This window comes from Arachis duranensis, chromosome 5, assembly GCF_000817695.3.
Source record: "Arachis duranensis cultivar V14167 chromosome 5, aradu.V14167.gnm2.J7QH, whole genome shotgun sequence".
Classification (NCBI taxonomy): domain Eukaryota; kingdom Viridiplantae; phylum Streptophyta; class Magnoliopsida; order Fabales; family Fabaceae; genus Arachis; species Arachis duranensis.
This window is the reverse complement of record NC_029776.3, coordinates 32344336-32358620: the sequence shown is the minus strand read 5'-3', so window position 1 is coordinate 32358620 and position 14285 is coordinate 32344336. Positions and strand designations below refer to the sequence as shown.

Below are 14285 nucleotides of genomic sequence, written 5' to 3'. Positions count from 1 at the left end.
AATTTCCAAAATTCATGTTGCTTATGTATTCCATAGGCCGTATGAGGATCTACACCATTCAAACTTTTCTGTGTTGATTGGTTTTGTCATGGCATATGCTAGGTTATCTTTAGTGTGAATCTTCTGCATATCAACACTTCCTTCTTCTACTACTTCCCGAACAAAGTGATATTGTACTCCAATGTGTTTTGTTCTTGAATGAAAGGCAGGATTCCTTGCAATGTGCAAGGCACTCTGACTGTCACAATACACAGAAATCTTCTGTTTTTTGTGCCCGAGTTCTTCTATCAACCTTTGGATCCAAATAGCTTCCTTGCATGTTTGTGTAGCTGCCATATATTCAGCTTCTGTAGTAGATAAAGCTACAACAGTCTGTAATTTAGATAGCCAGCTCACAGCTCCTCCTGCAAGTGTAAACACATAGCCTGTAGTAGATTTTCGTTTATCAAGATCACCTGCAAAGTCTGAATCGACATATCCATTGACAATGAATTCTGATCCTCCAAAACATAATGCAACATTCGAGGTTCCTTTGATGTATCTCAAGATCCTCTTAACAACATTCCAATGCTCTTTACCTGGATCTGCCATAAATCGTCTTACTATCGCAACTGCTTGAGCAATATCTGGTCTTGTACAGATCATGGCATACATAAGGCTTCCCACCGCTGATGCATACGGTACTCGAGACATTTCCATCCTCTCTGCTTCACTACTAGGGCACATACTTGAGGATAATTTGAAATTCATATCTCACCAGTATACACATGGATCCACAAGGTGCGCGTGGAAAGGCATTTTGAAGGGATAATGAATTTACCCTTCTCACGTAGTCACGTTCGACATGTACAAAAATGCATACCTATTTAATAAAATTAAAGAAAGGAAGACAAATCGAAATCAAATAGAGAAGCTACGCAAAAGTAATACATGGTAGCACTGAAATAAAGATATGTAAAGCGCATATAATTAGTGCTTGTTACTTGTTAGAGAGACACGTGACAGAGGCAAAGACTGGCCTATTATTCTTGCTTCTCCGTGCAAATTTAATGTTACTGATATTAAGAAAACACTTCCTCCATATAGAGACCTGTGGTATGAGAAAGAAAGTTAAAATTCTTTGCTTTAAACTAAGAAAAACAAGCAGGATGAGTTTCTTATTAAACAATTATGTTGTCTACTCCACTAACTTTCATGGTTAGCTAGTATAATGGTATTGTTACATAGTCTTAGAATTTGCATCAAAATATTGAGAATTTCATTTTTTATCTTAAGAATAGGAGTTACATTTTGTAGCATCTATTGCATCTTTTAGTATGCTACAAACTTCTGAATGTTAAAAGCAAAGAGAACAAAAAATAAAATAAGACTTTTATCACATGAGTTGCAAATTTTTACCATCTCCAGCATTCAACAACATGGTGTGTAATAATTATGTTTTTAAATAAGAAAAAAGAAGAAACAAAAGCAAAAAAATTGAATCATTACTGCACACAAATTAGGCGAAGTTAAGCAAATTTTGACCATCTTATAGAATTCAACATTCTGCACAAGCGGTGGAGATGATTGGAATATTTGCAAAGAAGATAACATTATATCTCAACTATGTAACAGACTTGAAAGCATAAAAATTGATATGTTTCCAATAGCAACGGAAAGCGACCTTTTTCTTTCTCAACAAACATCGCAAAGATTGAAAGGCAGCTCCAACTAAATAAAGAGATGTGATGACATCAAAGGTGTGCTGGACGAGAAGATTTAAAAACATACATCACGAAGATGAGTGAATCTTCCCATTTACTGCTCAATGTTCAAACTATGAATCTTCCCTATAATGCATGAACACTAAGGCTAGATATACACATTGACTTGTGATGGTATTTAAGTGTGTCTAAACATGTCTGGAATAGAATTTTTTATTTTTTATTAAGACACAGTTGGACATAAACACGTGTATTGGACAAGTATCGATGAGAATCATGTCCGAAATATATCTCCTACGTGGATATAGCAACTCAATAAAGTATTCGAGTTTCATAAGAAAATACAGATCTCAACAAGCTACTGCTTTTATGGAATACAATACAGACTTTAACACTGTGTTTGGATCAAAAAAGTTGAAAGGAAAGGAAATGCAGAAAAAGGAAAATGAATGGAAAACTTAGTTAGTTTTCCTTTAACTGGATAAGAAGAAAAATTGGGTGCAAAGAGAAAAAATGACGTGGGACCTATATCCAACTTTTCACTCCATCCATGCGAAGAAAACTAAAGAGAATTTGCAAATAAGGGTAAGATTACAAATTTATCCTTTGTGTTACACTAATATATTATGATTTATATATAATATAGATAAGGGTATTAATGTAATTTTATTCTGTTATAATTTTTTTTCTTTTTTCATTCAAATAAAAGAAAAATTTTCACCTATTTTTTTATTCATTTTCTCTTCATCTAAACAATACAAAAAAAATTTACTTTTTCTTTTATTTTCTTTCCTCTCATTTTCTTTCTTCTTATTTTTTATTGGATAAAGTATATCTTTTGTCTTTGAAGTTTGAAAAAAATTTCAAAAATACTTCTAAATTTTATTTTATTTCAATTTTATCCTAAAAATTTTCGATTTGCATTAAATATACTTCTGAAAGATAATTTTTCAAAACATTTAAGACCAATTCAACAACAATTTCATAAGAACCACTCTTAACACAAGCAAATTAAGCATAATTTTTATGCATTATTGTTAGATTGGTCTTAAATTTTTTGAAAATTTAGCCGTTGAGGGTATATTTGATGTAAATCGAAAACTTTTGGGACAAAATTAAAACAAAATAAAATTTTAGAAGTATTTTTAAAATTTTTATCAAATTTCAAGGATAAAAAGTATATTTTACCCTTTTCTATTTTATATCCAAACATAGTGTAAAGGTGCATTTTTTTTTCCTTGTGCGTAGAGAAGAAACGGATATATATGAATGAAAGTAGTAAAAAGCTTCCATTGCTAATTAAACTCAAGAACTTGTGAAGTAGGTAAGTGTATAAGAGAAATTCCTGTGCAACTTGAGCATGCTGGGATAATAGAACTTAGTACAAAAAAAAAAAGAAAAAGAAAAAAAAAGATAAATTAAGCTATATGGCAATGCTAAGGACTCGCAGCAATAACAAAATATTAAAATTCGAAGTATAAAATATTAAGTTGGAGTTCTTCTGAAATATTGAGGTTTTCACTTTTGTTTAGAAAATTGAAGCTCAATTTTGTCTCATGTATGCACGAGATAAACTAAAACAGTTACTTCTGCATGCAACTATTAATTATAGTATGAAAAAGTGTTAAAAGAAGATCGCCCAAGTCATTTATTCTGGTCCAGTTCCAAAATGAAACCTACATCTGGTCCCAATCACAATTTGTGGTGAGATTGTTCAACTATGATCAATATCCAAGTTACAAATTCATCAAGCACTGACAATTCCAAGAACCAAAAATCCGGGACATTAACAATGACTTTTCTTTTTGTCTTAGTATTTTCACTCAACACACAAAGCCTTTTTCTATTACAAAAAATTTCTCACAAACTCTCACACAGATGCATGCCAAGAACAATTTTCACAAGCATAAGCTCTCACTAGCACACACTAACAAGCAAGATTCACAAAAAACCAAAATCAGCAATGAGAAAAGGAGTACAATGTATGCACATGAATCCTCATAAATTGTATAAAATATGATTGTTAGCTCGGTCTCTCTTTTTCCAAGTTGAACTTGCTGCTCCAATCTCCTTTTCTTTATGATAGAGCAACACCCCACGCAATCTGCAAATAGTGAATTATTTGTAGTAAGAATTAAGTCACATGTATGCCGATAGTTTTTTCTTGTTGTCCATAAAATATATTTTTCTCACAAGTATATTCAGACTCCCTCAGGAGTCAAGCATTGCCTATTAAACTTTCAGCCAGTGAATACAACGAAATATATGCACAATGTAAAGTACATATGAATGTATGATTAATAATATCCGTTAGTGTTTCAGCTATCAGGGAGTAAAAAGCATTGCTAATCTGTAATTCATCAGCAAATAACTAACATAGAAGCTGAAAACTGGGAAGATATCTAGAGAATGAAATAACTTGCAATTATAAATTATAAACAAAGAAATGGAAGAATGCTGATATATACTACATAAAAGAAGCACAATCGAAGAATGCCCCAAAGAGCCAGAGCAATAAAGAGTTAGCCATATGCCATTGCCAAGAACTGCAAACAATAGGCCAGACATTTTCTGCAATCAAAGGGAAGTTCAGAGTATGAAAGCTAACAAAGGTGTGCCACTCCAAAAGCATATCAATCTGTTTATGAGACAAAATGGGTATGTGGTTGTTAGGTACCAGACAAATGACACAGCAAAATATAGAGATGAAAAATTAGAAATTTGTATAAAATATGGAAAATAATTGAATAATTTTCTTTGAGAATTACAACTTCTCTCTCTCACAAGGAGACTACAATAACACTCTCTCTTGACAAAAGGAGAACACACTTCTCTCTATATATATAGAAGAAAACTACTCAAAGAAATATTATGTTATTCTCTTTGGATGACTTGATTGAAATGAATTAAAGAAAAACTCAATTTATAGGTGAGTCTCTTCAATATGAACCATCCATCAATTAGAGGTATATAATTCTTTTCTTTTTCAACCATTAAAATCCTAAGGTTATAAACTAGGATTGTTTATTACCTTTCATTTTATTTAGTTATTATTTATTTATTTATTTATTTTCTAAAATTAGCTTTACTAATTTTCACAAGGATATCAAAATCCCAGCTCCTATTCTCTCTTCTTCAATTCGGGAATATTAAGATTTTTGGGTGTTAAGATTTTGGTTAAATTAATGATTATAGGATCAAATTGAGTTGAGGAATGAGCGGGCTTTGGTTTGATTGAGGCACATACAAGGTAATGATGACCTAAACCCTAGCCAAATCTTGAATTTATCATGTGAAATCTGAAATTGAAGTGTACATGTGTATTAGGTGTGAATTAAGTTTATATATAAGCATGGGAATTGAAAAGTAAGCATTTGGAAGCTTGGTGGTGATTGAAGCTAAGATTTTGGGTGGTTTCTCAAAGCTTGAGGGGCTGTGTTGTAACTTGGGTGGCTACCTTGGACTAAATATAGTTATCGGCCAAGGTATGGTTTAGGTTTTGCGCGTTTAACATATAAGATTTTGTGAAAGCTTAGGCTAAAGTACTATAGGATAAGTTGAAATGGATGAATGTGTTAAATGATGAGTGTTTGTGATGTTGATGAATAAATTGATGTGGTATTGTGTTGAGTAATTGATAATGGGAGTAAAATATATGTATGTATATATGTTTGTGTTGGAAGGGTGGAATTTTGAATAATGTATGAGTTTTATGAATTGGTGTAAGTATTAATGTGTTAACAGATAGTATTAATGAAATGGGCCTTGATATGTTATAAATGTGCAGATTTTATGGGTAAGGGTTAGAATTATGGGTAATGGGTAATTGTTAGATGCAATTTCTAGTTGAAGGTGATGAGTTAGTAAGGTTGATGTTGTTGAAATTCTGTTGATTGGTTGGTTTATTATTGTTAGAAGAAGTGCAGAATTTTAATGCTTTATAGTATGCTTGTATGATATAAATTGTGGTAATTTTTTATAGGTACATGGAATTGAGGCTTTGGAGTAGGGTTATGATATAATTAAAGTGGATATGGTGATGAATGAGAGGAATTGTGGATTAGTATAAGTTGAAAACCTAGAGACTAAATTTGGTTAGTGAAATTGAGAAGTCTTGCTGTAGAAATTCCTAATCTGTTTGGACAGCAAATTAAAACTAAAACTAGGAATAATCTGGGCATGATTTTTGAATTAATCTATTTTTCTCACAAATTCCTATAAGTCAAGATTATTGCAGAAAAGTTTCAAGAAATTTGTCCAAGTGGTTTGGAAGATATGATTTTTTGAAGTTTAGTAGTTGTTGCAGATTTTTCTGGTTTTCTGGTTCTGCAGTACCAACTTCCAGATGCTATAACTTTAGAATTTAAATGAAATTTTGAGTTGCTTCCAAAAAAGATTTAAATATTTATCAGTCTATTTTAAGTGAGAATAAGTTTCAGGTCCATATTTATTTTGTAGACTTAGATAAGTCATTTGGAAGATGGGTTATTTGCTGGAAATTCTGAACTGATTCATAAAAACAGGGCACATCTTCCAATTGATAATTAATTACTCAAATGAAGTGATATGAACCTGAAACTTGTGGGTTTTTAAACTTGAGAATGTTGACTGTAATCCCACCAAAAATTAAAGATAACAGATTATAATTAGAATTATTATGGAATTTATAAAAATACTGCTGCTGTCTATTTTTTTTAGAATTTTGTAAATGCAGTAGCAGAATTCTAAATTTTATAAAAATTCAATTCTAATCCAAGTTCAGCAAAACCTAACTTAAATTGAAGATTAGGATCTCTAGAGTTACCTTACCAAGAAAAAGAGGTCGTGCATAAGTGTTTGCAACACAATAAGGTTTTAGATTGAATAAGTTTAGGAAATGAAAAGAAATGTAAGTTGCCCTTCGAAAGGGTTAAAGTTAAAGACAATGATATTGAGAGATAAAAAGAAGAAAGAAGAATGAGGAACAAAGAATGAAATAAAAGTTGAGAATTGATGATGTTAATCAATCAAGAATAATAAAATGTATGAGCAATGAGTTAAGAAAAGTTGAGAATGATGAGATGAGATATGAATTGGTATTGAGAATAAAAATGATAAATTGTAAGAAATGATTGAATAACTTGAGCTTGGGGCGTTGTCCCCATGTTAGCTGGGATTTTTTCCGTGGTTATTGTTGAGCTTGGGGTATTATTTTCTCCATGTCAGCTTGGGGTGTTGTCTCTTCTCCCCATGTCAGCTTTGGATTCGTCCCATGGATATTATTGAACTTGGGGGCATTCTCTCCTCCCTATGTCAGCTTGGGAATTCTCCCCATGGTGTATTTTGAGCTTGAGAACATGTCAGGATGGCTACGTAACCGACAGTTGATATCAACAACCATAGGACAGGCATGCATTATATGCACATTATTTGAATTGCTTGTTTGTGAACTATTTGGGAATGCCTACGTGATTATAATATGCTATCTATTGTACTTGTTATCTGTATTATTTGTAAGTTACTTGTGCTTTCCTTGTTTGCTTATTTTTCTATGTAAACTAATTGGTGATGGAGGAGTGGAGGAAGGGCGGACCGGTTTGGAGTTAATGTTAGATTTAAAATATGTACGGTTAGAATTCATTAGGCCACCTACCCCTTTTTATGGCTTCTGCTTAGAAATTAAGCTTTGCAATTGCATGATGGAGTTATAGGATTGCCTCTGGCATTCCCAGGACCTTAGTTATTAACCATGTGGCACATTTACCATGCTGAGAACCTCCGGTTCTCATTCCATACTGTGTGATTTTTTTCAGATGGTATATATATATATGTACTTGAGCACTTAGCTTTCTCTCCAAGAAATTAGACTATTTTGTTCCTCATACAGGTTATAGGGAGAGTTAGGAACTGGTTTCTGTATTTGGGTATTTGGGATACTTATGTATATATATGTAAATATTCTCTGGCCAGCCTTGGTTTCACAGGCTGAGTCAGGAGCTAGTTTTACTGTATTCTTGACTCTCTTTCCGTTCTTTTGTTTATTTATATCTTGAACCTTTAGGTTTCTTGGCACGCAGTTTATTCCTTTTCTGAGTGTTGTGCTTTTTATTTTGCGATTTTATTTTACCCGTTTCTCAAGGCTCCTGGTTAAATATCTCTTTCACTATTATTATATATATTCTTACTTTTAGAGGTCATAATACCTTACTATCTCAGTCTTATGACTTAAGCATAAGATTAAGTATGGTAGGGTGTTACATTATGGTATCAAAGCAATTCGTTCCTATAGTTCCTGAGGACGGACTGATTATGCTTTTGTGCATTCTCTGTGTATGTGTCTATATGCTATTAGGATATCTAACTAATATATGCGGCATAAACGTTCATGAGCATGCATTTGGGACTTAAAGCACTAGACTTGTGATATTGAGACTAATCAACTTGATATCACTTGTTTGGTGTGTATAGGGACCAGATGTCGACTTGCGGACGCGGACGTGGGCGAGGTAGAGGCAGAATAGGAAATGCTATGCCTGAAGCGACAGGGAATAATCTAACCCTGTAGACTTCATGTCTACTTTAGGGAATATGGCCGCAGTGATGCAAGCGACAGCCGAAGCCTTGGGAAACCAAATAAATAATGGGAATAATGGCAATAATGGCGATGATGGTCCTATGACGCTCTCCTCCTTCCTAAAGGTTCATCCTCTGACCTTCAGAGGAATCTCGAACCCTACTGATGCGGATAATTAGATACAAGCTATTGAGCGAGCATTACAGGCTCAGCAGGTTCCTGATGAACAGTGGATTGAGTTTAGAACCTACCAGTTGCACGGTGAAGCTCAACATTGGTGGCAGGGCATGAGGCATATTCTACAGCCTAATGGGGTTGTGATATCTTCGGAGTTGTTTCGAGAAGAATTCTATAAGAAATACTTTCCCATCTCAGTTAGGAATGGCAAGGAACTTGAACTGCTTCAGCTGAAATAAGGCCAGATGACCGTTACTGAGTACACAAGCAAATTTGAGGAACTGTGCCGCTTTTCACGTATCTGTCAGAGAGCTCCTGAGGACTTTGTTGAGTGGAAGTGTATCAAGTATGAGGGTGGCCTTAGGGGCAATATTGAGAGCTTCATTGCACCGATGGAGATCCAAACCTTTTCTAAACTGGTAAACAAAACCAGAGTTGCTGAAGAATGTCTGAGAAAGGCGGCATTAGACAAGAGTGATCACCAAAGCTCTGTTAGGGAAGATCACGGAAGAAATTTTGTGCCTCGAGGCCAAGATTTCAAGCGAGGTGGCAATACTCCACAGCAACATCAAGGCCAGAGTAGCTTCCGGAGGTTCAATAATAACAATAACCAAGGAAAAGGACGCGGAAAACAGGCTCAGTTTCTGCAGGATGACTTGACTTGCAGGAGGTGTGGAAGGTACCACCCAAACACTCCGTGTAGGGCCGATTGGGATGTCTGTTATTACTATGGAAGAGCTGGAAATATGTCTTGAAATTTTCCAGAAAAGAAGAGTCAGGATGCTAAGAGAGCTCCGCAGGCGAGACGAGTGTACACTATGATGACGGATGGAGCTGAAGGCACAGATGCTCCGATTAGAGGTAATGATGGACTAGTAATTAAAATTTTGACAGCTTTGCATGATAATGACCTGTAACACTTATCATAATCTATCACCTGGCTGTGAGAATTGTGACTTCCAAAGGGAATGATCGAAAAATGACTTTTTATTAATGAGACAAAATGGTATTTGGTTGACTTCAAGGGAGTGACTAGGTTCTTGAAGAATAATAGCTAGAGTTATGTAGCAAAAGAAGATTGAAAGAGTAAACATACAACTTGAGTCATAGGATAGGGATCGAGAGGGTTGAGAGTGGTGTGACAACACTATTAGAATGGATGGAACTCAGAAGCTTAAAGGATTATGAAATAGAGGACGAGATCCATTCAATCAAGTATTCCCGGTATGAAATACCAATTGGATCAGAGAGCGCGTTAATGAATCATTCCGAATCGACCTAACCTTCTTTTGTAGCTTACAATAGAATTCTACCCCGAACTTCTTCTTAAATAATGAATGGATACATTCCTAATCCTATCCCTGACTTGCACGAATCTCGCTTCCCCTAAATGAATCCGACTTTATCTTGTCATAATAATATAAATTCATAAATCTTAGAAACTTGCCGCGAGTGGAATTGCTCTTTTTTTGTAAAATTGGTAATCCGTTGACATAGGCTAAAGTTTATTTAAATTGGTGCGCTATATCTTCTTCTTAACAAACTTGAATCTCCATTCTCTCTGGGAAAGCACTTTAACTTCTTGTATATCTTGTTAATCTCTAGAACTTGTTGTACTCACCATATAGAGCATCCCTTCATTCTGCAACAAACACCGTTCCAATAATTCAATTACCTCTGGATTTATCATCTTTACAAGCTTAAGTCAGCATCACGTATAATGCCTAACCAAAAAAAATGTCGGTCTCTTAATATTCTTCCATACCTTAGAAACATTACTGTTTAGACGCTTGAGAGCGGAAACGGTTTTGAACTTCCTCGAGAGAAACTAGTTACACATTATTAAATATTACTTTGAATAACGGTGCAAAATTGAGACTAAAGAATTAAAACTTGGATATATTGCTTTGCTTATAATGTAAATACAGAATAAGAATTGGGGGGAGAACACATCTGAGGATTTGAACCTGAAAAGAGAAATGATCAATGCAACTATCTTAGGTTACTAAACTTGAATTTTAGGGGCAAAATTTCTAATTAGGTGGGTAGCATATAAACTCCGCAAATTTAGCAAATAATTAAAGAAAAAATTAAGTTTTAATAAGGAAAATTAAAAATGTAAATCTAATATTAAATAAGATAGAGCTAATTAAAACGAGAATTTTGACACTAATTTTAAAGAAATCGGCCCAAGATTGGGCCGAACGGACCGAACTGGTTGAACTAGACCCAAACCGAACTTGTGGGTCCCACCCACTCACTTAATAAAGTGAGTTCAGATCTTCTTTCTCCCTTATTGCATGCTAAACACGCTGCTGGGCAGCCATGGAAGAGGAGAAGAAGCAAATCCTCACCTAAACTTCAATCCTTGATAACTTTTGATCCGGATCTCCGATCGCTGCACCGTTTGCGGCCATGCATCCTCAGCGTTGAACTCTACAAGGCGCAATACCTTTCAAGGTGAGGAAATCAAAATTCCAGCTCCTATTCTCTCTTTTTCAATTCGGGAATATTAAGGTTTTTGGGTGTTAAGATTTTGGTTAAATTAATGATTATAGGATCAAATTGAGTTGAGGAATGAGCGGGCTTTGGTTTGATTGAGGCACATACAAGGTAAGGATGACCTAAACCCTAGCCAAATCTTGAATTTATCATGTAAAATCTGAAATTGAAGTGTACATGTGTATTAGGTGTGAATTAAGTTTATATATAAGCATGGGAATTGAAAAGTAAGCATTTGGAAGTTTGGTGGTGATTAAAGCTAAGATTTTGGGTGATTTCTCAAAGCTTGAGGGGCTGTGTTGTGACTTGGGTGGCTACCTTAGACTAAATATAGTGATTGGCCAACGTATGGTTTAGGTTTTGCGCGTTTAACATATAAGGTTTTGTGAAAACTTACGCTAAAGCACTATAGCATAAGTTGAAATGGATGAATGTGTTAAATGATGAGTGTTTGTGATGTTAATGAATAAATTGATGTGGTATTGTGTTGAGTAATTGATAATGGGAGTTAAATGTATGTATGTATATATGCTTGTGGTTGGAAGGGTGAAATTTTGAATAATGTGTGAGTTTTATGAATTGGTGTGAGTATTAATGTGTTAATAGATAGTATTAATGAAATGGGGCTTAATTTGTTATAATTGTGCAGGTTTTATGGGTAAGGATTAGAATTATGGGTAATGGGTAATTGTTAGATGCAATTTCTAGTTGAAGGTGATGAGTTAGTAAGGTTGATGTTGCTGAAATTCTATTGATTGGTTGGTTTATTATTGTTAGAAGAAGTGCACAGTTTTAATGCTTTAAAGTGTGCTTGTATGATATAAATCATGGTAATTTCTGATAGGTACATGGAACTGAGGTTTTGGAGTAGGGTTATGATATAATTAAAGTAGATATGGTGATGAATGAGAGGAATGGTGGATTAGTATAAGTTGGAAACCTAGAGGACTAAATTTGGTTAGTGAAATTGAGAAGTCTTGCTGCAGAAATTCCTAATCTGTTTGGACAGCAACTTAAAATGAAAACTGAGAATAATCTAGATATGATTTTTGAACTAATCTAATTTTCTAACAAATTCGTATAAGTTAAGATTATTCCAAAAAAGTTTCAGTGAATTTGGCCAAGTGGTTTAGAAGATATGATTTTTTGAAGTTTAGTGGTTGCTGCAGATTTTTCTGGTTTTCTGGTTTTGCAGTACCAACTTCCAGATGCTATAACTTTAGAATTTAAATGGAATTTTGAGTTGCTTTCAAAAAGGATTTAAATATTCATCAGTCTATTTTAAGTGAGAACAAGTTTCAGGTCCATATCTATTTTGTAGACTTAGATAAGTCATTTGAAAGATGGGTTGTTTACTGGAAATTCTGAACTGATTCATAAAAACAGGGCACATCTTCCAATTGATAATTAATTACTCAAATGAAGTGATATGAACCTAAAACTTGTGGGTTTTTAAACTTGAGAATGTTGACTGTAATCCCACCAAAATTTAGAGGCAACATATTAGAATTAGAATTATTGTGGGATTTATAAAAATACTGTTGTTGTCTGTTTTTTTGGAATTTTGTAAATGCAGTAGCAGAATTCTAAATTTTGTAAAAATTCAATTCTAATCCAAATTCAGCAAAACCTAACTTAAATTGAAGATTAGGATCTCTAGAGTTACCTTACCAAGAAAAATAGGTCGTGCATAAGTATTTGCAGCACAAGAAGGTTTTAGATTAAACAAGCTTAGGAAATGAAAAGAAATGTAAGTTGCCCCTAGGAAGGGTTAAAGTTAAAGACAATGATATCGAGAGATAAAGAGAAGAAAGAAGAATGAGGAACAAAGAAGGAATAAAAGTTGAGAATTGATTATGTTAATCAACCAAGAATAATAAAATGTATGAGCAATGAGTTAAGAAAAGTTAAGAATGATGAGATGAGATATGAATTGGTATTGAGAATGAAAATGATAAATTGTAAGAAATGATTGAATAACTTGAGCTTGGGGCGTTGTCCCCATGTCAGCCAGAATTTTTGCTTGGTTATTATTGAGCTTGGGGTATTATTTTTCCTATGTCAGCTTGGGGTGTTGTCTCTTCTCCCAATGTTAGCTTAGGATTCATCCCATGAATATTATTGAGCTTGGGGGCATTCTCTCCTCCCCATGTTAGCTTGGAGATTCTCCCCATGGTGTATTTTGAGCTTGAGAAGATGTTGGGATGGCTACGTAGCCAACAATTGATATCAACAGCCATAGGACAGGCATGCATCATGTGCAAATTGTTTGAATTGGTTGTTTGTGAACTATTTGGGAATGCCTATGTGATTATAACATGCTATCTGTTGTACTTGTTATCTGTATTACTTGTAAGTTATTTGTGCTTGCCTTGTTTGCTTATTTGTCTGTGTAAACTAATTGGTGATGGAGGAGCGGAGGAAGGGTGGACCGGTTTGGAGTTAATGTTATGTTTAGAATATGTAAGGTTAGAATTCATTAGGCCACCTACCCCTTTTTGTGGCTTTTGCTTAGAAATTAAGCTTTGCAATTGTATAATGGAGTTCTAGGATTGGTTCTGGCGTTTCCAGGACCTTAGTTATTATACGCGTGGCACCTTTACTATGCTGAGAACCTCCAGTTCTCATCCCATACTGTGTTGTTGTTTTCAGATGCAGGTCAAGAGGCTCCTCGCTAGACGTCTGGATTCCTGAAGCGAAGTAGTCCCTGAGATATTTTGGGTTTATGTTTGTATATATATATGTGTACTTGAGCACTTAGCTTTCTCTCCATGAAATTAGAGTATTTTGTTCCTCATACATGTTACAGGGAGAGTTAGGGACTGGTTTCTGTATTTTGGGTATTTAGGATACTTATGTATATATATGTAAATATTCTCCGGCCAGCCTTGGCTTCGCAGGCTGAGTCAGGAGCTAGTTTTACTGTATTCTTAACTCTCTTTCCGTTCTTTCGTTTATTTATATCTTGAGCCTTTAGGTTTCTTAGCACGCAAGTTATTCCTTTTCTGAGTGTTGCGCTTTTTGTTTTGCGATTTTGTTTTACCCGTTTTTCAAAACTTCTAGTTAAATATCTCTTTTACTATTATTATATATATTCTTACTTTTAGAGGTCGTAATACCTTACTATCTCAGTCTTATGACTTAAGTATAAGATTGAGTATGGTAGGGTGTTACAACCTGCAGCGACGTTTGATTCCCGCAAAGAGAAAGCGAGCTTGGTGGAGTAGCCTATCCCCACTTAAGTTGGTGAGAAAAAAATTTATTGGTGGGTTCTCAATCTCAAGTGGGTCCACACAACCTTAAAGCAAAAAATAAAATAAAAGAAAAGTGAAGTGGCTTTAGCCACACTG

At 34.5% G+C, this 14285-nt stretch overlaps 1 protein-coding gene and 1 long non-coding RNA gene across 2 annotated transcripts; both read left to right on the top strand.

Annotated features, from left to right (window-relative positions):
* Window positions 1-8678: 8678 nt before the first annotated feature.
* LOC107489049 (uncharacterized) lies at window positions 8679-9188 on the top strand. Its single transcript, XM_016109830.1, has one exon. The coding sequence runs from the start codon at window positions 8679-8681 to the stop codon at window positions 9186-9188; it is 510 nt and encodes a 169-aa protein (XP_015965316.1).
* A 1583-nt stretch (window positions 9189-10771) lies between these two features.
* Window positions 10772-13674, top strand: LOC107489057 (uncharacterized). Its single transcript, XR_002375585.2, has 3 exons — window positions 10772-10893; window positions 10992-11046; window positions 13588-13674. It is a non-coding gene; the product is annotated as an uncharacterized LOC107489057 (long non-coding RNA).
* Window positions 13675-14285: the final 611 nt, after the last annotated feature.

Bases quoted from the DNA above. Each gene is read 5' to 3' on its own strand.
- LOC107489049 (XM_016109830.1), top strand. From the start codon at position 8,679: ATGACCGTTACTGAGTACACAAGCAAATTTGAGGAACTGTGCCGCTTT.